At 40.8% G+C, this 26126-nt stretch overlaps 1 protein-coding gene across 2 annotated transcripts in view; it reads left to right on the forward strand.

The window, feature by feature from the left end:
* The window catches only part of ZFAND3 (zinc finger AN1-type containing 3), a 265533-nt gene that overhangs the window by 208005 nt on the left and 31402 nt on the right, over positions 1 to 26126 (forward strand). For both annotated transcript variants that reach the window (XM_038394504.2, XM_038394502.2), the window contains exon 6: positions 25500 to 25670. In XM_038394504.2, the coding sequence (XP_038250432.1) occupies positions 25500 to 25670 (171 nt within the window). The remainder of the gene's footprint in view (positions 1 to 25499; positions 25671 to 26126) is intronic.

The following is a 26126-nucleotide window of genomic DNA, read 5'->3' on the forward strand; positions in this document are numbered from 1 at the left end:
TTAAACATTAAGATGTTTTTCCCAGTAGCTTTCTTATTCCCAGTCTATGTTAGTAATCTAGAGAGATTTTTGGTCCCTTTATTCTGGTATATTTGTCATATGCAATGTTCTTTTAGAAGCTATCAACAAAAATGCAAAGAGAACTTGCTGTTTGGGTTACCAGTCTCTCCTTTAGTAAACAGCCAATTGAGTAAAGCAAATTTGTTTTGCATTGTTTGTAGTTTTCTTATTTTCCCCAAGCCTCTTTTTGAAATTGCTTTCCGTTCACTGGTCAGGGTCTATGTGATTTAGTTGTAGTCTTTCACTCTACTGAAGGAGTTAAAAGGTTACTTTCTAAAGAAAAAATCATAATTACCCACAAAAATACCAGTATTTTAAATTTCACATTTTTGTCACTATTTATGTTTTGCTTACTTTTAGCATTTCTCCTAGGTTTAACAGTGGAAATAAGATAGTCGATTCCAGTTTAAAGTTCTCAAGTTCTTGCACAATGTGGGAAGGTCTAGCCTGCAAGCAATTCTTTTTGGGTGCAAGTAATACAGGAAATGTAGAATTTTTTTTTTTAAAGCACCACTTGTAATAATTAAAAAAATGCTAAGTTTTGTTAAAATTACTTTTTTCAAAACTTAAATTTCAATCAAATTTTCTCAGTGGTGCTTGAAGAAGAAATGGCTGTTTTCTGGGGCAGTGTTTGGGAATCCAGTTAAATAAAAATATTTAGTAGTAGTGTGGGTTACAAAGAGGTTTACTATATGTATATAAAGTCTTAAATGAACTGGGATTGAGAAGTGGGATGATAAGGCTACTATAGGTGAATGTTGCATATTATAGTCAAGATAACTGTAGCCACGTTTCAGTTTGTGTGCTTGTTCCTAGGAAGTTGGTTAGTTCAGTGGATAAAAACTGTATATACTACACTTTGCATAAATACTTCCTTTTGTAAGAACCCTGCATTTCCTCAGGTCTGAGCTTTAAAGAAGAATGTTTTGGTGTGAATTCATCTGCGTCTCTCTCCCCCGCCCCGGTGTAGGTTTTCCCTTAGGTCTGCAGTATCAGTATTTGAGACAGAAAATTAGAAATTTGACCTACTTATGTAATATGCTGGCTCCCATCAGGAGAATATTAAGGAAGACACAAACCTTTCACATTTTATTAGCATTTAGTGTAACCATTGAAGAAAGATCAAAACAATAAATCTGTCAAGACGAGGAAAAAGTGTTTTTTAAAAGAATAGTTTTTACCTTGTGCACTTGTCAGCTTGGGTTCTGGAGCAGCTCTCTGACAAAAAGTCACATTATGACACCAAGTAGTGTTTTTCTCCCTTTGCCAGAATTGATGGTCTGGTTGTGAAAGTATTTATATTCTGAAGTGTGTCCAAAGGACAAGGATTATGATAGAAAAGAATGAGAAGTCTAAGAATGACTAGCTGGGTGAGACCTTAAAGGTTTTGAAGAGCCAGACGTGTGAGAATGGTGTAGAAAAGATGTTGGGCTCTGGCCTGCTGAATGTTTTTTTATGTATCTTAATTTGTCTTTTATTGGTTAGAATTCATGTCCGGATTAATGGCTGACATTATTGCAGTAAAGCTTTTTCAACTTAGGTTGGCATCCTTATCCCATTTATACTTGTGCCAGTGTCATGAAAGTACAGTATTAAATAGCATAAAAGGATTTTATTACTCTTCTGCTATATGACTCTAAGACTGAATATGTAAATCATAACCGCTGGATTTTAAAGCATTTTCATACAATTTAGAGATTTTCTGGAAAGGTCAGTGAAACTCCTTGAGTGCACTCTGCTAATTCTTAATTGTGCTTGAAAAAGAGAGTGCAGTAGAAACAGATCAGTTGCAGTAACGATGCAATCAATCCACAGAGTTTATCCATATAGTTGATGGGTTTGTAAGTGCCTTACTCCACTTCTCATGGGAGGTCATGGAAACAAAGGATTTTCATGTCATATAAAGATATGTGTGCATGTCATTTGTAATTTTGTCTTGGTGCTAACATATCAGAAATTTATTTTTCATGTGAAGTGGTACTTTTATGGTCCAGAGTTTCAGTTTTAGGAGTGTGCTGTATGCTTCTCCTTGTTTGGGGCTCAATCCTATGAGGTCCTGAGGACTCTGACACTGATCTTTAAATTTAGGCATGTGCTTAAGTGTTTTGCTAGGTCAGTGCCAAAATGCTCAGCCCCTTGCAGGATTGAGCCCATATTGCCTGAGATGACAACCTTTTGGGAACTGCTAGCACAGACAGTATGGAAATGCCAGTCAAATGAATGGCTCCTTGGCTTTGACTGTGGCTGAAACTTCCTTTTTATGATCACTTTTTATCATCCCTTACACGTCTAGTAAGGACAAAAAGCTCTGGTCTACCATTAATTAGATATTCTATTGCTCTGCAGTGGTAAAGTGTCTGAGCTAACAATATAAAAAAGGTTAGTGACGGATATTTTATTATAAAAACAACTTTGAGAGGTTTTTGTTGTTGTTCCAATTGACCTTTTGAGGTGCTCTTTAAGGTGCTCTTTAGTGTTTGACTGTTGGAGGGCACTGTGTTAGCAATCCAACCTTCCTAGAGCCTTCTCACCAGAAGGAATAGGATGCTAGAACAGCCACAGAGCTGCGTTATAAATCTCCCAGCCCCGGCAATTATAGTGCCCATTAGAGACACTTTTTTACCCGGCTCAGTTCTTGGCTATACTAATAAAACAGCGCATCAAGCAAGGCTGTAAATAAAAGTTATTACCTAATAGGTAGGCGCTGAAGTGGAACGGACGGGAGCTGAGGCATGGAGGCCTTATTACTGCTCATCAGCAATTATAAACAGGATAAAGTGTCTGGGACTTGCACTGATGCAGTGAGGGCTAATAGAGGCTGGAAGATGACACTGTACCATGATCGGATGATGTATGTTGATGGGTTTTTACTGCCTCATCTTGCTGCCTATTTCTGAGATGAGTTGTATTATCTGTTCCATACTCTCATATCTATCTGGATAGACAGATCAGTTTCCTCTATTGCCAGAAGGTGGTCTGACGCTTGCTGCACGTATACTTTTGCATTAGTTTCGGAAACTGGTATCTAAGAGCATTTTGAAAACCCTTTTATGATTATTGTAGATTAAGATCCTAATTGTAATAGGCATGTAAACAGTTTTAAGGGCCTACTGCTGCAATTTTAGGATGTCGTTTCAGCATCACTATAAGCTTATTCTTGCTTAATTTTGACCTACAAATAAACTGATTTCAGAACTGCTACCCACATTTTGTGGCTGACCATTTCATCTGAATCTTCTTCTAGACTAAGTCATGCACTGTCTGGACCTGATTCCTAATCAGTGTAATTGAAGTCCCAAAGAGATGAGTTGTATCTTAACCTATATTGTACTACTAGGTAAAATGATTCCCAACAATGGTGCTAATGTGCAAACAGCAGCTGTCGCTGCGTGAGAGCTTGTGTACACAAACTTTTAGTTCATAGTAAGCTGGGGTGTAAATCTACCCCTCACATGCCTGCCATGTGCTAATTGTCCATGTGGTAACTGTTGCCACACACTAAAAGTTCCCTAGTGCTCTTTGATCTACTCCCATTTCAAAGTGGGAAAGATCAAAATGCACTAGGGAACTTTTAGTCAATGGCAGGATGCTGATGGGTACATTTACACCCCAGCTCACTGCAAACTAAGTATTCATGTAGAGAAGCCCTGAGTTATGGAAACAAAACTGTGTCTTTTACTGCAAAGCTTTTAAAGAGCATGTAAACACCTGATACTTTACAATATCCAGAAAAAAAGCCTTTTTTCTGATCTTCGATCATTCACCTTCATTGAAATCTCATAAACCTTTTATGACTGGTGATCTCTTCAGAAAAGCCAGAGAGGAAATATAATGCCATTGAAATTAGCCTTCAAACTAGAGGATCCTGAAAAGACATTTGCCAGCAGCCTGATACTTCAGGTACTAGTTGCTCACGCTGTTTGTTCCTGGGCTATGAAAAACAACATTTAGAAATTACAGGTTTCAGAGTAGCAGCCGTGTTAGTCTGTATTCGCAAAAAGAAAAGGAGTACTGGTGGCACCTTAGAGACTAACAAATTTTTGTTAGTCTCTAAGGTGCCACCAGTACTCCTTTTCTTTTAACATTTAGAAATGTTTCAGAGTAACAGCCGTGTTTAGTCTGTATCCACAAAAAGAAAAGGAGTACTTGTGGCACCTTAGAGGCTAACAAATTTTGTTAATGTTTAGAAATGAAAACACATGGTATCAAGTCAGAACATTCTGGCATTCCTCTCTTCCCTACCCAGGAATGCACACACTGGAAGTATTTCTTGAACACTTGTGGATAATCTCCACTCCAGAAACAGCTCCTCTTTCTTATCAAGCCATCAGAGCTACCCATTAAGGATGCTAGAGAGAGAGAAATTGATCAGCATGTAGGCAGTGGTCTCGGCACACCAGAAGGCTAACCATTGTCGAGTTTTTTGTAAGCATCATGGCAAAGAAGAGTTGTGATGAGAGATTTGATTTGATGATGATGAGGTGGCTTTGTGGCTGTTTATGGGAAGTGCCTCTTCAGTGTGATAGGCATAATGGGAGAAAGCATGAAGATGTTTGGAAATTTAACAAGTGGTGATGATGGCTGGTATCATGGGACAATTGGAGGTGGGAGTCAATATTTTGATACCGATTGAGAGAGAAGTAGGGAGATAGGCCATGAAAGGCCTTGAGAGTGAAGACAAGCAGCTTATGTTTGATGACATGGAGAAGCGGGAGCCGGTGGAGGGATGCAAACAGAGGGGTAACACGGTCAAAGCGATCGGCTAGGACAGTGATACTCAGATTGAGGGTCGTGAGCAGCAAGTGGCTCTTCAGTGTGTCTACTGCAGCTCATTGCAGCACTTGATATTAAATACTGTGTGATTTGATCATTAACCAATCTAAGTTATTAACTAGTCAGGATGCTTTTACTATGTTATTAAGCAGTTGTAGTTGATAAAATAATACTTTCAGTCATTCTGCTGTGAGAATTATATATATATTTTCCGTCATATTGTTAAAATATAAATATGTAGTAGTAGAGTAAATGATGCAATGAATTCACTCTACTGTGGCCCTTTTGGATAATGTCGATTGCTAATTTGACTCCTGAATCACTGAGGTCTGAGCCTTTGCAGCAGCAATCTACATGGACGTGAGCAGGGCAACATTGCTTTTGTCAAGGCCAGAGAAAAGGATTGTTCAGTGATTGAGACGTGTTGCTGGTTTTCCCCTTTCTAGATCATTTATTAAAGGTAAGACTAATGCATATGGCACCTCACTAAACATCTTGCCCCAACTCTACACTGCCATTTCCCGTTACGCTTTTTATCGTCCTTTAGGCCTTCTTCAATCCATGTGATAGGAGTCCTATCCAAGTCAGCGTGAATGAAGTTTGTAAGATTTTGAGACTATCAAATTTTTCACTTATACTCCAGATATGATATCATCTTTGTGTGAAATGATATTGTGATTAAAAAATCATTCCTCAGATCCATTGAGAAAGAGGAGTGGACACTACCCAATAAACTTAAATGTTACCGTTAAAATCAAAGAATTTAAACTTACAGCACTTTGCCCTGGGGGATTTCATATTGAGATTAATTGTCTGAACAGTCAGTGCCTCTGTGGGTTCAGTTAACTAGCCTTCCACTATAGCTGTATAATTATTTTTAAAGAATACACATATATACTGGCATAAAAGCTTATTTGGCCTTATGCTCCCCACAGTTCTGAATTCTCTGTTTCATTACCAGTATCCACCCACAGACCTTCAGAAAGCTATTCCCAAATAGCAGAACTACAGCTCAGAATTTTAAATAAACCACATCTCCATTTATTCAAGGGACAGGGGAATTAGTTACATGTCATGCATTTCCCACATATACCCCTTTTCCAAACCGTATTAAAAATATATATTAGTACAAGATAGGGGTAGCTGAGGGCTTGCTTTTACTTCAGATTGGGCTAATTTGTTTTCGCTGCCTTAGCAGGGCAAAATAAAGAATGTAGCAAAGAATCTTCGAGTCGTTAACTTGAACACAGCCAATATCCGATTGAAAAAATCCATCAGAGACTTTGCTACTGTCAGCCTGAAGGAGCTGAGTTGATTTCACCACAGAGTGTTGCAGTTATTAAGCAACAGCTTGATTATCTGTCCAGATCTGTAATAACTCTCTTACCAGTGGGCCTAAAAAATATTGAGAAATATAGCTCTTTATCATTTTCAGTGAGATATTTTAGTGTGCTAGAGTTTATTTTTTACCAGTTCAATATTAAGTAACTATCCTGGAACCATTAGAAAATGTGACACTTATCTCTTGCTTCTTCTAATACTGTGTTTAAATTTAAAGTGTATACAACATAGAAGGTAATTGCTGTATTTCTAACATGGGGACAGTGTCCCAAAGGTTTTATCTTACTCTTGGGTAAAGCCTCAGAATCTAAGTTTAGTCATTTCAGACAGCAGCAGAGACTTCCAGGTAAAGCTTTTTACTGTTTTCCATTTAGGAATTAATTTTCAGTGTAACCCTTTAAAATGTACAGATATAATCTTGGAGTCTTCTGTAAATCTGTTTAATGGAAGTACGAGGCTTATTAATTCCTTGAATGGAAGGGATTGGAAGTAGCAGACATTGTGTTGAGCCTTAATGATAGAGGTCCCTCTAACTACATGATTCATATGTGGGGTATTCTCTTTCTCCAATTTCTGTAATCAAATTATGTGAAGTGTACAATTCTCAAGGTTTACTCTGCTGCTGTCTGTACACTCTCCAGTCTGACTTAAAAATTGTCCCATTTTCTAATGAGATACGCAAAAAAGCATCTCCCCCTTTATCCCCAGTCGTACTCCCACAAACTAGCATATCAAATGTAATCTGAAGGGAGCAACTAAAGACTGAACTAAGACCCTGCAACACTTGAATAAAGAACCAGGAGTGAAACAAGTCAAAACAAGGTCCATATGTGTATTCCCCGAACTTTAGTTTCATTGTTCTACTTCTCCTCTAGCACAGAACTGGGCACTTCATCATAAATCAGTGTTGATGCTTCCCAAGTCTCTCTCTTCAAAATGGAGTATACGTTTTTCAGCTAAAGCTTGATTTTTGTTTTACTGCAGATATCTGTAAGTTTAAGCTATCTACACATCACAGCAAAGTCTGCTGCTTTTCCTAAGGATAGTGCCCCAAAAAACAAAGTGATCCAGAGAGAATGTGATTTTAAGATAATGTTGATTAGAAATTAAAGTAGTTGGAAAACAAATCAGCAATTTAATTTCAGAATCTACTCTCAAATGCATTAAGTAGAATATTTATCAAAATAGAAGACTTTATACATTTTTATTCTTTACATTAATGACACAGCAACTCATGGAGTGACAGTCTCTCATTGCAAGATTACGCTCATTAGGAACATGTCACCTATTCTATAGATATTCACAAACCATATTTTGAAGAGACAATGCAGAAAGTGTTTTGCTTGGTAGCAATCAGGATAGCTTTTCACAGCTCCTCCTTTCCTGCATCTGTGGTTTTACCTTGGAAATCCTTTGATATTCCGGTAGGCTTGGGGGGAGGAAGCAACACACAATAGTGTACAAGTAGCATCTTCCCAGAATCTCTGTTTAGATTATTATTAGTCTGAAAAATCAGCTCCTTGAATACTGTTCACCTTCTGATTGATATGGACATGGATGGGTTACACACACAACTCAGTATTTTGAAGCAGGAAGGAGTTACCTGTTTATATAAACTTGAGAGCATTCGCAGAATTGTAATGTTACAGCTTGCTTACCCATTCATTCCAATTAGTACAACATGTGAGTAGTTCAATAAATATGGGATTTCTCCCAGTGACTTCAAGGGAAGCAGTTAGGCCACTGCTGGCACTTTTCAAAGTTCCCATGTTATATGTACAATGTTGATCCATGATTTTGTATTACACAAGCTGAATAACATTGAGTCCTATTTATATATAGAATTGTTGACTGGAAGGGATGTTGAGAGGTCTTCTACTCCAGTCCTCTGCCCTCAAGGCAGTATTAAGTATTATCTAGACCAGGGATAGGCAAACTTTTTGGCCCGAGGGCCACATCTGGATATGGAAATTGTATGGCGGGCCATGAATGCTCACAAAATTGGGGGTTGGAGGGCTCTGGTTGGGGTTGCGGGCTCTGGGGTGGGGCCAGAAATGAGGACTTCAGGATGTGGGAGGGGGCTCCGGGCTGGGGGTTGGCGTGCAGGGGGCGGAGGTGAGGGCTCTGGGTTGGGGCTGGGTCTGAAGGGTTGGGGGTGCAGGAGTTGCTCCTGGTTGGGACTGAGGGGTTTGGAGGGCAGTAGGGGGATCAGGGCAGGGGGCTGGGGCACAGGAGGAGGTCGGGGTGCAGGCTCCGTATGGCATTTACTTCCGAAGGCTCTCAGAAGCAGCAGTAGCGTGTCTCGCCTCCGGCTCCTAAGCAGAGGTGTTGCCAGGTGGCTCTGCAGGCTGCCCCATCCGCAGGCTCCTGTAGCTCCCATTGCCCGCGGTTCCCGGGCAGGAGTAGGAGGCAGCATATGGAGCCCCCTGGCTGCCCCTACACATAGGAGTCAGAGGGGAACATGCCGCTGCTTCTGGCAGCCATGGCACACGTGGAGCGGGGCAAGCCCCCAACCCCACTCCCTGATGGGAACTCGAGGGCCGGATTAAAACATCTGCAAGGCCATAGTTTGCCCACCCCGATTTAGACCATCGCGGCAGGTGTTTGTATAACCTGCTCTTAAAAACCTCCAATTATGGAGATTCCATAACCTCCATAGGCAGTTTATTCCAGTGCTTAACTACCCTGAAAGGAAGTTTTTTTTCTAATGTCCAACCTAAACTGTCCTTGCTGCAGTTTAAGCCCATTGCTTCTTGTCCCGTTCTCAGAGGTTAACAGCCATATGCATATGTAAATATGCTTAGGTCTTACAGTGATTGGTTCTCTTTAAATACTACAGATGGATGGGATGCATGTGATATATATATGATTGCATCCAATTGCTTTTCAGAACTGTTCTACTTGTATGACCTCATATCATCCCATCTCCTGACTTGATCACTTTTCTCGAGTCTGCTCTGCCTCTTCTCTGACCTCTCGACTTTTGTCTACACTTGTCCTGCCCTACCTATTTTGAACACTTTCCATGACACAGTTCATTCCTATTCCTTAAACCTCACTAGCACCCCTCCTTTTAGCTGAACTTTCTATAAACTATTTTGTGACCTAGTGTGTTATGGAATTTTTATTTTTTAGAAGGGTTTCAATGTTTTTGAGCACAAAAGTTCTAATTTTTATGAAAGGAAAAGAAAATCTCTTACAGGTTATTTTTATCATTTTTTCATTGGCATCTATAAAACGTTTTTGGGAAGCTAAAAGTTCAGTTTTACTGCGAAGAAAGTATTACTGCTCGCCTTCAAAAGCTGAGGAGATGTCACTCTCTGCTTTGCTGATAAGCTGAATGTAAGAATCATATGGCATTCAATTTCCCAGCTGCAACAACTTCCTTTAACCTCCCTGGATTACCATGGAATTTCTACACTGGATAAATTGCCCAGAACGATCAAGGGTCATCACAAACCCAGCATGGTACCTGCCAATCACTGGTTGTTACTATAGGTGCATGGGTTTGCAGCTGGCAGCTGTTTTTAGACAAGCATCTCAGCTGCTTGCACCTGTAACAGACAACAGACAGCTGGTGCTAGACTGAATGTTTGAGAAGGCTCTCCATCTTCCTCCACATTCATAAACTGAGCAGCGATTTTCGGCTCTAGAGGTTTGCAGTCTCCTTTCTGTCAGGTGATTTGGAAAGTGAGACAGTAATTCAGACTTATCTTGCTTATAAACAAGGTCAAGCTTTTCTTCAACTAGCAACAATTCAGGTGGCCATTACTTTTACACATTTAACCTAACTGAAATCCCTCTATTAATCCATCAAAGGAGCTCTGTAACGCAGGTGCCTGACTACATTTGAACATGCATATTAACTGAATCAACTGGGTGTGTAAGGAACAATATGTAAGAAATTAACATTCCCAGATAAAGACAGGCATGACACTAATGGAAGTACATGGTGGGTTGCGGGAGAATGCCTCCTATCACCAAACAAACTGTAGTGCAGGAGCCCTCTGTAAGATGGCACAATTGATCAACGACAGTAGTAAGCAAACCAATTTGACAAGATTTATTAGCATTTAAAGGATTACCATGAAGTAAAAAAAAATTCCACAAAGTTTTACTAATCATACCTTAGATTAATATTTTAAGAGTTTTAAATATCTAGTTTAGTTTTTACTTGTGCTGTTTACTACCTTCATTTCATTCATCTTGGATAGTGGAGTTAGACTGGTATGTTTCATTTCATGAGAGAGATGGTAGCAACCTCATTAAATTACATTCTACTACAATATGCTTTTTTTTCTCTCACTCGGGATGGGGATGAGGCAAAGCAAACCGCTGAAAGTTAGGAGGGAGGGAGGAAGGAATGAAGGAATCTGTAGTGTGCACTTTTTTTTCCCCCTTTGGGTTTGTCTTCTTTCCATTTCCCCTCTACAAATTGTCATGCTCTTATGATTGCCTTGAGAAGCTTACAATCTAAATTTAAAAGGTAATGTCCTTATCTTCCTATTTGTCTACAGAGCACAATGGAAACTAGTGATCCTATATACGTAAATTGTTTGTATATATTTTTAAAAAACAAAAATATTAAGGTTTCAAAATTAAATACTTAAGAGTTAAAAAGATTCAAGATCATACACATAACCTTAATTCTGCCCCATGTGCACATGAATGCATTACTTTAGAATTTAATAATCGTATATTCTCAAACATACCATACTATTTTAACTATGCCTGCATAGCCTTTTGCATTGTATTTCCATTCATGCATACATATACTATTTTCATTGTCATAATAGTCTAGCATGCCATTGATTTAGACTTGTATAAAAAAAAAGTATTTTTCTGTAAGTGTCTTAATTTAGTCAGCAGCCAACTACTACACATTTTCCTCTCAGCCAGCTGCACAACATTCTTTTCTTCTTCTTGAAGAACCTAAAGGATGTTAACAAGGCTCATGTACCTAAGGTTATAGGAAAAAGTATATTTGAAAAACAGTACATAACAATGCAGATTGACAAGCCGTTATAATTAAAATGACATATGCAGCTGCAACTTGGCTATATTCTGATGAGAGCTTACCCATGTATCTTTGGCTTGGTCTTTACTAAGAATTTACTTCAGTATAGCTTGTGTCTCTGAGGTGTGAAAAATCCACAGCCCTAAAAGATGTAGTTATACTGACCCCCCAGTGTAGACCAGCAAGGTCAACTGAATTCTTCCATCACCCTAGCCACTGAAGAGGTGCATTACCTATGCTGACGGTAGCTACCTCCTGTTGGTGTAAGTAATGTCTACAGTGAAGTGCTAAAGTGGTGCAGCTGCAGTGGTGCAGCTCTGCCACTATAGCATTTTAAGTGTAGACAAATCCTTAAAGTCACTGAAATAGGTATTTGGGGGGTTTTGTGGGGTTTCCTAGGTAAAAAATATTCTTGAAGTAGAATTGTTTGGTTAGGATGTTTGTAGCTTGTCCTGGGACCCACCTAAGAAGAGGCAATTCTTGATTTAGTCTTAAGTGAAGCACAGGATCCGGTCCAGGAGGTGAATATGGCTGAATTGCATAGTAATGGCGAACACAATGTAATTAAGTTTAACATCCTTGTGAGGGGAAAGTGTCAAGGAATCCCATCACAGTAGCATTTAACTTCAAAAAGGGGAACTATTGAAAAATGAGGAAACTAGTTAAATGGAAATTAAAAGGAACAGTTACAAGAGTGAAATGCCTGCAAGCTGCATGGAGACTATTTTAAAAACCACCATAACAGAGGCTCAAACTATATTTATACCCTAAATAATAATTAAAAAAAAAAGTAAGAAGACCAAAAAAAATGTTTTCATGGCTAAACAGCAGAGTAAAAGTGGAGGTTAGAGGCAAAAAGACACGGTAGAAAAATTGGAAGTCAGATCCTAGTGAGTAAAATAGAAATGAGCATAAGCTCTGGCAAGTCAAGTGTAAAAGTATAACAAGGCAGGCCCAGAAAGAATTTGAAGAGCAACTAGCTAAGGACACAGAAACTGACAGCCCCCTCTCCCCCCAAAAAAAGTACAGCAGAAGCAGGAAGCCTGCCAAACAGTCAGTGGGGCCATTGGATAATCAAGGTGCTTCAGAAGCACTCAAGGAAGTCAAGGCTGTTGGGAAGAAGTTAAATGAATTCTTTGCATCAGTCTCCCCTACAGAGGATATGGGGGAAATTTCTACACTTGAATCATTCTTTTAGGTGACAGATCCGAGGAAATGTCCCAGATTGAGGGGTCAGTATTGGAGGTTTTGGAATAAATTGATAAATTAAACTGTAATAAGTCACCAGGACCAGATGATATTCACCCAAGAGTTTTGAAGGAACTCAAATATGAAATTGCAGAACACTGTGTTATTAACCTAACACTTAAATCATGCTCTGTAGAGATGACTGGAGGGTAGCTAATGTAACGGCTGTTTTAAACAAGGCTTCAGAGACAATCCTAGCAATTACAGGCCAGTAAGTCCAACTTCTTTACCAGGCAAATCGGTTGAAACTACTGTAAAGAACAAAATTATCAGACACATAGATGAACACAATATGTTGAGTCAACACACCTTTTGTAAAGGGAAATCATGCCTCACCAATCTATGGCATTCTTTGAGGGAGTCAACAATCATGATGATATAGTGTACTTGGACTTTTAGACATCCTTTGACAAGGTCTCTAACCAAAGGCTCTTAAGCAAAGTGTAAGCAGTTAGGAAAGGTCCTCTCGTGGATCAATACCTGGTGAAAAGATCTAATAAATAGTCAGTTTTTGTATTGGAAAAAGGTAAATAGTGGGATCCTCCAGTGATCTGCATTGAGACCAGTGCTGTTCAACATATTCATATATGATCTGGAAAATGGGGTGAACAGTGAGGTGGCAAAACTTGCAGGTGATACAAAATTACTCAAGATAGTTAAATCTGAAGCTGAAAAGTGACAAACAGATCTCACAAAACTGGGTGACAAAATGGCAGATGAAATTCAGTGTTTCTAAGTGCAAAGTAATTTACATTGGAAAACATAATCCCAACTATACATACAAAATGATAGTCTAAATTAGCTGTTACCACTCAAGAAAGAGACCTTGGTATCGTCATGGATATTTCTCTGAAAACATCCGCTCAGTGTGCAGCGGCTGTCAAAAAAGGTGGTAATGTTAGGACCCATTAGGAAAGAGATGGGTAATAAGACCATAAATATCATAATGCCAATATGTAAATCCATGATACGCCTACATCTTGAATACTGTGTGCAGTTCTTGTTGCCCCATCTCAAAAAAGATATATTAGAATTGGAAACAGTGTAGAGAAGGGCAACAAAAATGAGTAGGGGTATGGAACAGCTTCCATATAAGGAGAGATTAAAAAGACTGCAGCTATTTGTTTGGTAAAGAGATGACTAATGGGGGATATGATGGAGGTCTACAAAATCATTAATAGTGTGGAGAAGTGAAAAGGCAAGTATTGTTTACTTCTTCACATAACACAAGAGCCAGGGGTCACCCAATACAATTTAATAGGCAGCATGTTTAAAACACACAAAGGGAAGTACTGTCACGCAGTCCCCGGGCAGTACTCTGGAACTGCTCCCTACGAAGCCAGGCAGGACTCTGGGGAAGTCTCCTTTCTGTGAGCAGACTGTCTGCAGGATACAGCTCACACGGCTTCCACCTTTCTGGGTCTGACCTTGGAGCATTCAGCATCCTCTGCCCCTCTGTGCGCTTCCCACAGTGAGTCCACCCAGGCAGGGTCCTGAGGAGCCAGAGGGTCCTGCACCCCAACTTCGCAGTCAGACGTGACTCTCAGCCAGCCAGTAAAACAGAGGTTAATTAGATGACAGGAATACGGTCTAAAACAGAGCTTGTAGGTACAGAGAACAGGACCCCTCAGCCGGGCCATTTTGTGGGGCAGTGAGCTAGACAACCATGTCTGCACTTCACTCCTCGTCCCCAGCCAGCTCCCAACTGACTCGTGCTCCAGCCTCTCCTCCTCTGGGCTTTGTCCCTTTCCCAGGTCAGGAGGTCTCCTGATTCCTTTGTTCTCCAACCCTTTAGCTCTCACCTTGCAGGGGGAAAGGGCCCAGGCCATCAGTTTCCAGGAGACAGTGTGTCGGACATTTACATACACTGGTTCTTTGCTCTGCAAGAATTACACCCCCTGCCTTATCCCACCACCTAGAGACTTAAGAAATGCCTAGGGGAAACTGAGGCACCCCTACAGTATTCAGAGGAAACATTAAGAACAGTTCCACTTCGTCACAAGTACTACTTCACATAGTCAACTTGTGGAACTCATTGCCAGGGGATGTTGTGAAGGCCAAAAATATAAATAGGTTCAAAAAAGAATTGCATACATTCATGGAGGATAGGTCCATCAGTGGCTGTTAGCATGTAACCCCAAGCTCCAGGTATTCCTAAACCTCCAACTGTCAGAAGCATCTGGCACTGGCCACTGTCAAAGACCGGATAGTGGACTACATGGACCATTCATCTGACCAAGTGTGGCCATTCTTATATTATGAGAATGTCCCAATCACTGTATAAGGCAGGGGTGGGCAAACTTTTTGGCCTGAGGGCCACATTGGGGTTGCAAAACGGTATGGAGGGCTGGGTGGGGAAGGCTGTGCCTCCGCAAACAGCCTGGCCCCTGCCTCATCGCACTTCCCGTCCCCTGACTTCCCACCTCAGAACCCCCAACCCATCCAACCGCCCCTGCTTCTTGTCCCCTGACCACCCCCTGCTGGGACCCTCACCCCCATCCAACCCCCCCTGCTCCCTGTCTATCCTGATCCCTATCCACACCTCTGCCCCCTCACAGGCCCCCCGGGATTCCCGACACATCCAATCCCCCCCTCCTCACTCCTTGTCCCAGGACCCCCGTCCCTAACTGTCCCCCCAGAACCCCTTCCCACCTAACCCCCCTGCCCATCTCCTGACCTCTCCCCCGCCCCCCGAACCTCTGCCACATCCAACCGTTCCCTGTCCCGACTGTCCCCCGGGACCTCCTGCCCCTTATCCAACCCCCTCTTCCCCCCCTCCCCCTTACCATGCCACTCAGAGCGGCAGGACAGGCTTATTGGAAAGCCTGGGAGGTGGGCGGGCACAAGCCATGCTACCTGTGCGGTGGCGTTGCGGCGGGGGAGGGAGCTCAGGGGCCAAGCAAGACAGTCGCCGTTTGCCCACCCCTGGTATAAGGTGTGGAGGGAGAGATTCCCTCCTGCAAAGTTTGAGTGCAGCTTTTACAGACTGGGCAGTGAATGAAAGGGCTCTGATCAATTTTTCACTGTGCTGCAGTTAGCCATTCACACATGAAGTGCAGCCTTCTGTAGTTTCCCTCTTCAAAGAGCCTAGTGAGAGAAGGTCCTTTTCAAAACGTACGGTGCATGTGCTGTGCAGTGGGATTTTCATCAGGTAATACTTTGGTCACATCAAACCAATTTTCACAATTAAACTCAGTCTCAACTAATGGCCAGTGAAAACTCTTTTCCTTTTGAAATTGTGGGTTTTTTAACCCCACCTTTTTTAGTGCCAAAGCAATTTAAAATTAGATCATCATTTTTTATAATGGAGGAACTTTTCCCCCTTATTCTAAACAGATTAATTTTGAGCAAACTTAGTTAAACAAAGCCCCTCACATTCATAAAGAGTGAAGCCTAGAAATTTTAGCCCAAAAGATGAGTTTCGCAAAGCTTATAAACAATAAAAATTGGGGTGGTTTGAATGAAAACTTGAAGTAAGTTTAAATATAGCAGTTTCTGTCACTCCTGCTATAATAAATAAGGTTTCATTTTCAGGTCAGTTTTGACCCAGTCCCCTCAATAACTTTTACATTTAAAAAAAAAACTCTTCGGCCTGAAATTTTGCATATGTGATCTCCTGACAGATTTGGGCAGGGAGAGGGTTAGGAGAGGGTCAGAATTTGAAGTGGATTTGTCCAGCTGTTTGAAAGGTGTGTCAAAAGACATATTTTACTTTTGGAAAGTTTTCTAACAATTATTTCATTGTGTATCTAAAACAGCTTGGTATAGAAGTTCCAAGCTTGTTGCATTCATTAGGACTCAGGACAAATGCATGTTGAACTGTTTTGTAGTTAATGTAAACATTATTTGTTGTTTCTGGGTGCTGTCCAAAATCTCCAGAGTGGTAATTTTCATGAGGAGTTCTCTATTTTATTCACTCCACAGAAGCAGAAGAGGATACATAACAGAGTTTTTGAGTTCTTCAGGGATTCCTGGAGAGTCTGAAAACACTAAGTTGTACAGGGACTCCCTATATAAGTTTCACTGCATCAAGGTTGTTTAAAAATCTTTCCCCCCAAAAAACCCCTAATCAAGTTCTCAAAGTTCTAAAGCGAGAGGTTATAAACAGATATTAATGTGAATAATAATGCTAAAACACTGTAGTAACCTCAGAAAACAAATACATAACAGGATGGGAAATTGGACAGTTGTATTAATATAGATGGAATAAAGGTGTCAAAGATGTTAACGCTCCTGTCACCGTCCAACATTAAACAGTGTTAAACAAGATTTGGGGTTTGGTATACAGAGACCTCAGCCTGCTTAGTACCATGACAAACACACCATTAAAAATTTACTATAACCATTTATTAAAGATACAGAAAAGAAGGAAAAACAGATAAAGCATTTGAAATGTAAAGTATTAAATAAGCTTTCATTTTAACAGGATCCCTTGTTCCCTTTTCCATTAGCTGGAGAGTTTTTTCTTTAGAAAAAACTCCCCTTTGTCTCACAGTCTCTTAGGTGGTATGAAAGACTGTAATAACTGTCCTTTTGGGGAAAAGAGAGAAAATGCAGCTTCCGTCTCTGGTGTTGAGTGTCACTTGCAACCTCTGCTGGAAAAACACAGGCATAGCAATGGTCTTACCAGCCACTCTGAGAACTGACAAACTTATCCCAGCATTGGGCTGTCAAATCATAGCTTTTAGCTGCCTCTCTGGTCACAGGTTCACAGCAGTGTTGCAAAATACACAGTCTTGGCAGCCTAAGCCTGACTCTTATTAAACAGGAGTTAAAAAATTAGAGGAATAGGAAAGAGAAGAAATACAGTAAGGAAGGAAAGACGCACACAAAGGGGATAGGGCTGTGTGTGTGTCAGTCACAATCCAGATGGTGGTCAGGATTTAGCCCGAGCCACTGGAGGTGGTGATGTCATCTTGGGCTGACTCTAGTCAGGACACCTCTTAGGATGAGGATGACAAAAGCCTCCAAAAGTATTTTCTTTTTAAGAATCCCAAAAGGGAGTGATGGGTGGAACATTATTTTGTCCATGAATTAGGTCTAATTTTGACCACCAATTTTGGTTCACTGTCTTCTGATTCTGTGCTTTCCTTGTTTACCAGGAATAATTTAACATACTCCTGGAGTTGTATCAGGAGGCCTTTTTGTTTGAACTAATTCAGTCTCTGTCTCCATTTTCCACCTGTCAAGGCTGAATCCCCACTCTGGCACTTTGAGTACAGAAGGTGGGGGCCTGCAAGGATTTTAAAAATTAATACTTGCCACTCCAGGCTTGTATTACATTCCCAAGGTTACAGCTTTTCTCTGATTTTGGCTTGGTAAATGCTGCCAAATGCAAAATGCCCCATTGAACCCAGGAAGGAGCACTTGTAAATTCCTCCCTGTGGGGTACCCTCAAACCCTCCGGGGAAGAGCTGAGTGAGAAAGGAAACAAAGGAAATTAGCGGTTGCCACCATCTAATTAAACAACGCATGCACTAACCGCTTAGGGACACACAAATCCAATCCAGTTCTTAGAAAAGGTAAAATTTATTAAAAACAAAAAGAAAGGAAATACATTTGGAACTTAGGCTTTTTGCTAGATCTTAAAAGAAACCATTACAAAAATTAAGCATCAAGATAGCTCTTTTGAGGTTCAGCTTAAAGTTTACAAGCAAAACAAAAGCATCTCGGGCTAGCACAGAGAAGATCCACAAGCCAAAATAAAGAAATAAGCCTAATCGCGTTTATTTAAACATGCCCTGTCCATTGATTTCTTCTAGGTATGGAAGATGAATTTTTATACTTGGTTCAAGACTTACACAGCATTCCTGCTTATAGCATTGCTGCTCCATGTCTCCTTCTCCAGAGAACAACAGACAATGGGGAAATTTTTCTCCTATTTTAAAAAGTTCTAGCCTTCCCATTGGGTCTTTTGGTCAGGTGGCCACTCCTTTTCTTTTACCTGTGGGCTTGTTAACCCTTTACAGGTAAAGCAAGCAGAGAACAGACCAAGAGGGATTTTACAGCTAACTGGCTGGCTGGGTGTCCATCAAAGGGAGCTACTCTTTCCTCCTCTCCCCACTTTCATGTATCACATCACCTTTTCCCACCAACATTTATGGTTGTAGGTTATTGTGCACTTTATGAACTTTCACTCACTTTTCACAATTGAGCTCACAATTAGGGTAAATTTGTAGGCCCAGTTATCACAGTAGGACTTCTCATTAAATGTTGGTAAGGAAATGTGTTGTGGATAGGGGTTTACGAGCTACAGCCTAGAAAGATTGAAAAAAGTTGCATAAAATAGGAGTTGTCAGGCTAATTTTATGTTATGGTAGGACTTTTGGATGGGCAATTTAATATGGAAGGTGTTCAGATACCACAGCTAAAACCTATATCTCTATCTCGAGTGCTAGGTCAAAGTACCAGAGAACAGTTATGATTAAGGAATCTGTGAAGACCCCAAAACAAGAACCAAAGATCGCTAGTTTGGTAAAATCTTGGAAAAAAACCTTCACACTAGGCTATTGTTACACAAACACTAAATTTGTTTAAGACATGGTGTGTGGTTTAGTACTTCTACGTCGGTTTACTTTTAAAAAGGGTCTATCAGACACATGCAAATGAGCTGTTGGCGAGGGGGACAGAAGTGTAATAAAAGGCCATTACTCATTTGTTTCTAACTTTCTGTATCTCTACAGCCATTGTTCAATTTGTTGTTTGTGTCTAACAGAAAATGTTTTGTTTTTGTTTTTTTGGTCAGAATTCTGTGTTTGTGACAACCACCTATTTTGCAAATACCTGAAGGGTCACCGTTCGGCCTTTCTACTTTGAGTAGGCAGTGAAGGCGAGCTAATATAAATGCTATGTAGATGCGTAAATTCAACCCAAATGAAAAGAGGGAGGGCCCCATATTGGTTAAGTGACCCCTCCATCTAGAATTGACCCTTTGACTTGCCCTACCCTAACAGAAGCAGCCCTGCTGGGTTCTAAAAGGAATTCCATCTGCGTCTCAACCAGGATGATGTGTATCCTGTAGGGAGAAAAATAGGAGAGGATCCTCAGGACTCTGATGTGGATACCTGAACTCTGTGGGGAAAACCCCTGAAAATATGTCCTATAGAAATCCAGGGAAATAAAAAGTAAATTGGTTCCTTGCTGAAATGGACAATACCAAGGAGTGGAACACCAGGATATCTGACCCGCTTTCAAAATGCAGATTCTGGTTGTATGTGGGAAATAGCATCCACAATATAATTACCAGGGTTTCAAAATAATTGTCATAATACATATAATAATAATACATGTGACAATACATAATACATATCAAAGGGGAGTAGGGGTTGGGGAAGTTGCTGAAGGAAATGCTACGAATTTTGCTATGCTCCAGTCCCCTTGAATTGTTGAACTTTCATTGCTGCAGCAAACAAGCAAATACTATTTCAAACAGATGTTAAGTTTAACTTCACTTGAAATATACGATATGGTTTATTTAAAGAAAAAGATTCTGGCAAATGCAATAGTAAAAATCAGGTAATTAGGCTGTTTCCTCTTAGATATTCCTAATGTGTAGTTCAACATATCAGGAGAATGATAATCCCTTGCTTTACGACTAGCTGAAAAAAACTGTCTATATTTCTCCAAGTCTCTGTTGTGTTTTTTACCTGTGACTATGTGTGGTTCTTTGTGGACAGAGGTTTTAACAGCTTATGCTCCTTTTTAAATGGTCTGAGGAGAGATAGCGGTGATGTGTGAGGGTTCATTAATTATTGCTCTTACTGATGTTTGCACAGGCAGTTGGGATCATAAATGTCAATCTGTCAGAATGGGATGGGTTCAAAAAAGCCTGATTGAGTGCCTCAAAAGCTGTCATGAAGCTAGAGATTAAACAGATCCATTTCTTTCTTAAAGCAAGCAGCAAGGGAAGGGATTTCCTTTCTCTCCTACTTCTTTTCCTTCTCTTCCCCCATCCTCTACATTTTCCAAGCACTCACCTCTCTGCTGGCCTCACAGTCCCCTGGCAATGTCAGGAAAGAGCCACAGTGATTGTTAGTGAAGCCATGTATGTGCAGTCTGCAAACTCTGCTGTGGAAGGAGTGACTGGAAGACTGGGATTCAGTTCTGACAGTCCTGGCATGATTTATTTGGAAATTACGAGCTGGAGAACATGAGTAATGAAGACAAGAACTCTGACAGTAAGGAACAAATGTGAGTTTCTGTTAGAGACCAAACAGAATTTTTAAGAACATTGCTCTATTTGTTTTTCTACTCAACTCTCCAATTTAAAACTTGCTCTACTAAATTACCAATCTTCTCTCACTTTCAAATGAGTCTGACAGAGAAGCTACAATTAGAAGAATCTGCATCCTTAGAGGTAGATTAGAAAAATCCAAATTTCCCATCTCTAAATGCGGAGTTGCAGTTAGTGAAAATGGAGGACAGCGTGATGTGTTACTTTGTAGAGGAGACTCCTCATGAAACCTTGGGATAGGTCAATTATTTAATTTTGCCTTCCTTCACGAGAATAAAGTTTTTTGTGTTCTTACACCTGCAGTTAAGAAACAGAAAGCTCTCTCCTCCCTTTCTCTACCAGGCTATGTTAGAAGTAGAAAAGAATTGACCTCCAAAATGAACATGAAAACTTTTTTTTTTTTTTTTAAACACCCTTGTCCCTTGGTCACTTGCCACCTTGTTTTGTAAGAACATGTCAGCACCTGAAAGCATCCACTTTATTGTAGCCCTTATTGATTGTATAATTGCTTTAATTAGAATTTACTCTTGACTTCTGTGGCTTCATCAGTTTTATCCTGTTCCTGCAGCTCCTCTAACATGCTGTTGAACATACTTGTGTCTTGCATTTCACTAGCCTGTCACTAAAACTATATGTAAACTATTTCGATTCATTGTCCGCTCCCTGTACTTTACTGATGCAAGATTTCAGTACATGTTTTACTTTAATCTTTTGGAAGGCAGGGTTATCTGGGGGAATAAACACTAAGTTGAGTCACAGTTCTGAATTTTAATGTCAACTCTTCCACTGACTGTGTGGGCAAGTCATTATCTCCCTGCCTCAGTTTCCTCATCCATAAAGTGGGGGTAGTGCTTCCCTGAATTGCAGTTTGTCATGAGGGTTATTTAGTTTTTGTACAGTATTTGAGCATGTAATACTCAATATAATTTCTAAGTAATCAGATAACTGAGGAACGGGCTACTGTCCTTTAAAATTAGGCTAAGCAACCTCTCTGTATGCTAACAAAATAGTGTTTAAACCAAGCAAGCCAGGAAGATATGGGCATCTAAAAGGCTTTATTTCTAAATCTTCTCTCATTTCTATTATGAGCCATCTTATCTATATATTTGATTAGTCATTTATTAATCAACAGGAAATGTGTAATTTAATATTTGGATGTAGTTAATTACACAGTTGCAAGCCTGACCCTGGGCAGCTGTTTATCTAATTTAGGGGGAGCCTTTCCACAGGATTTGGCTATATTAACTAAATTAGATACTGCTTGGCACATGGATTTGAATTTCTTATGGAGACTTCATAATAAAGCAGTAGGCCACTGTTTGTTCCATTAACTTAATTTAAAATGCAAAATTGACAGTTGAGAAGAACCAGAATGGCTTATTTTTCTCAGAGCAAAGATGTGTGTGAGGTTAACCGTTTGGGAATGGTAGTGTGGAATGTTGCTCTGAGTGATGAGCACTGGCAGGTAGTATAGTTCTTGTTATCCCTAACTGTTTAGCAGTGAAGAGGTATACTGTAGTAGGCTTCATTATTAAACACAGTATGAACTGGGCTACTGTTTCTGTGGAAAGGAGTACTCCTAGCACATCAGGTATATGTTACCCTCAGAATCCAGTATGCCCAGCCTAATATTGTTAGGTATAGTGAAGACAGTGGAATTGATGCAGGTCTGCTGCTCAGGAGTCTGGCTTAGTTCGGATTCTTGGAGCCTATTCAAAGAGCCTTTGTCATGGAACTTCTTCTGCATTGCTGCATAGAGGTGGTTTGAGGTAAAATGGTGCCAGTCGATCCATAGCTATAAAGATCCATATACTCCTGAGGGTATTCTGCTCCAAAAAATTAAAAATTCTGCACACAGTATTTTAAAATTCTGCAAAACTCTGCAGATTTTATTTATCAAATAAATATGGAGGCTCCAGCATGGCACTGGGGTAATGGTACTCTGCAGGGGGATTCGGGTGAAGGTGGTTGGGGCTAAGGAGGGGGGGATAGAGCTCGGCAGGGGGGTCTGGGTGTGGGGGGCTTGTCGGGGTGGTCCAGATGCAGGGCGAGTGTTTGAGTGCGGGGCGGTGAGGCTCAGCGGGAGAGTCATGAGGGGGTCTGCATGCATGGGGGTTGGGCGGATGGGGGAGAAGCTCCCTGTACAGGGATCCCAGCTGTGGGAAAGATCTGGGGGTGGGTCTGACCTGGTCCTGGATTCCATGCAGGGGAAGAGGAAGTCTCGTCCACCCCAGCCCAGCCAAGACTAGCAGCTGAGCCTGGCGCAGGGTAGGTGCTACCAGCCAGGTCTTCCCCAGTTCCACCATCTACCCCACAATGATTTACCTCTCTGCCAGCTGTCCTGGGCACCCAAAACATACTGCTGAAAAGGGTCTCATGACCGCTCTTGTGGTTTCCCTTTGCTTCCCTGTCAGAAAGTCATTTTTCTGCGGAAAAACAATGAAATCTGCAGGGAATATAAATTCTGCACCTGCACAGTGGCGCAGAATTCCCCCACGAGTAAGCATCCATTTCTCCCTCTTCCCTGCTAGATTCTGTCATGGCCTCCTTCCTCGTGGTATCTGAATGCCCAGAGAGCAGCACATTATATGCTAAGTGTTACTACAGTTTGTTTGTTTGTTTATAACTTAAGCAGCAGTCATCTGTACAAAACAGATTAAAAAGACTGATACAGAAAAACAGATGCATTTAGAAATCCAGAAGGAATCACTTTAGGTAAACTTATTTAAATGTAGTAAGTCATTCATTTGTGGGCCTCACAGAAGTGAATCTTTTAGTGGGATATGAATGAGCTGTAGATCCCCTGTATACTGGTATAGGAGGCAGGCACCTATGGATACTACACACAGAGCAGCATTTGAGGGCAAGAAAATAGAGTAGTTTAAATTGTATATGGTGGACAAGATGGGAACTCATTGGTGCAAGTCAGAAGTGGGGGTGAGATGGTCTAATTAGATGAGAGAACTTTGGCTAATGCATTTTGGACAGATTGGCTGGGAAGAGGCGCAATATGGATATCAAGTAAACAAAAGAGGAGGTTAATAGTAATCACTATGGAAAATAACAAGGGTGTGGATAACTGTTTATCCTGTTGTGCTAATCCTGTACAGTGACTTTGTTACTTGGGTAATGATTCGCTTCCTCACCCTTTACAGGGTATTCTGGCAAAGCACAGGGCATTGAATTTGGTCCTAAAAATATTCTTGCTGATGAAAACTTTATTAAAAACTGATTCAGCTCACACAAATTAAACATGTTTTCCGTCATCATAGTGAACCCGCAATAGCATTTTAAAATAAAGCTCTTTACAAGGTCAGGGTCCTGCCAGGAAGGCATGTTTGTTCTGTATTGTTGAATGTATGTTTTTACAATTGGTGTCGCTACAGTAACATGGATTTTTCTCAGACCCCATCCTACACTAGGATATTGACCCATTTCAACACTGGCTTTTAGCAGTGGATCCACTTGAAATAGTACTGCAGACAGTTGGATTTGTAGTGTAGATAGGACAAAACCACTTTCAGGAAGTTATTGAGACTTAGTTCTGCTGCAATAGCACTGTTGAATTAGGGTCCCCCGCCCCCTTATTGCAGGCCAGTAATGTTACAGCAGAGCTGCTGTTCAAAATATTGTCCACTTAATGTACCTTTTTGGAAACAAAAGCCTTTTGTTCCTGTGCAGGGAAAGGTTAACTTCTGAGGAGGTGGATGTTGAATCAAGGGGGACTGTGGTTGCAGAAATGAAATGGAAGAAGAAAGATTTGATTTTTATATTAAATATTGTTTCTAGGCCGGGGGTGGGGGAAGGGTACCTCAGAATCTGATAATATTGGGAGACCATGGTGTCTGGGAATGCCTGTTCTCTCTGAATCCTGGATTCCCAACAAAGGATTTTCTCCTGCACTATCTCACCTAAAACAAATGCTTACCTAATCTTTTTAGCCTGAAGGAAGTTGGTATTGTGAAGAGCATCCCACAGGCAAGATGGCAGGTTTGAGAGTGGGATCCATTCATCTTGGACTTTTCTATAGTGCCAATCGCTGTGGTATTACAAAATGTCATGTGCAGACAATTAAAAAGCTTCTCATTCTTACAACAGATACACTAACAATTGCAGCATCCGCAGAGTTGCATGCTCTAAGAGTAGCACACTTTCTCATAAGAGGAAATGTGTATAAAAAAGGTTATTAATGGAAGTAGTGTCGTGCCTAGTTTAAAGAGAGAATCCAGGAGTACTTTGCATCTATAGCATCCATGGGGTTAGTTTATGTTGGTGAGGTGTAATCATTTACATTTAGATTGTTATCCTTGTAGAGAAAGGGAGGCACAGTATGATGCTTTTGTATTCCGCCTTCAGTTTTCAGAGCTGTAGCTAGCACACTGTGCCTTAAAGCCTCTGTTCTATCCAGCCAGGAAATAGGCTGAACTCACTTTTAGTTGGCTTTCATCAGAAGCCTTGTTCAGTTGGTTTGTATAGGGGGAATAAAGTCATGTAGGAGAAACTAAATGAAGTTTGCAATTGTTTAGGATGGTGTGCGTGCTACATGTGTCTGTGCACAACTAAGCTGTGGCTGGGAGGAGTTATCCAGTTTATTTTATTTTCAGTATTGTGAGCCAGGAGGGGTCCTTGTAGGGAACAAAGATAATTGCCCCCTTAGTTGATGCCTGTTTTGACTGTTGAAGAATGTATATATGCAATAGAGCAGGAAGGAACATAATCCTTGCAAGAGACCCCAGATGCAGGTAATGGACCGTTAATCTTTCTAGAACAGGACCTCAAAAAGGAGATTCTAACGTTTCCCCCAAATGTTTGTTCTGAATATTACAGATTCACAGTCAGAGAGTGAGGCTTCTCCTGTGAAACGGCCACGGCTACTGGAGGACAGTAATGACAGGCCTGAGGAAACCAGTCGATCCAAACAGAAGAGCAGACGCAGGTGCTTCCAGTGCCAAACAAAACTGGAGCTAGTACAGCAGGAACTGGGATCATGTCGCTGTGGTAAGTACTGGTTGTCAATACTGTTAAAATTAAGCTTTCTGACAGAATGACATTAGGCACCGTTGCGTGGATGGGAAAATGTAGCAGTCCTATTCAGACCTTTTTAAGATAAATTTGAGAGAGAGGATCTTGCTTTCATTGGTGGCAAAAGTTACAGTTAATGCTGTCAGATCAGTTTCCACTAATGCTCTGTCCTTATGTAGATCCTTCTACCAAAGGATCTCAAACCATTTAACACACATAAATGAATGTAGCTTCTAACTCCCTGTGAGGTGGATGAATGTTATGCCCACTTTACAGCTGAAGAAGCTTGAAGCACAGAGAAGGTCAGTTGACTTGGTGAAGATCACACAAAAGTCTGCTGCAGAACCTGGAGCAGAAACACAGGTCTTCGTCTGCCCTGTATGTAAATTACAAGACAGTCTTTTCTCCCTATATAAGAATCCTATCTTTAGA

Source organism: Dermochelys coriacea, chromosome 3 (genome assembly GCF_009764565.3).
Source record: "Dermochelys coriacea isolate rDerCor1 chromosome 3, rDerCor1.pri.v4, whole genome shotgun sequence".
In the NCBI taxonomy this organism is placed as follows: Eukaryota; Metazoa; Chordata; order Testudines; family Dermochelyidae; genus Dermochelys; species Dermochelys coriacea.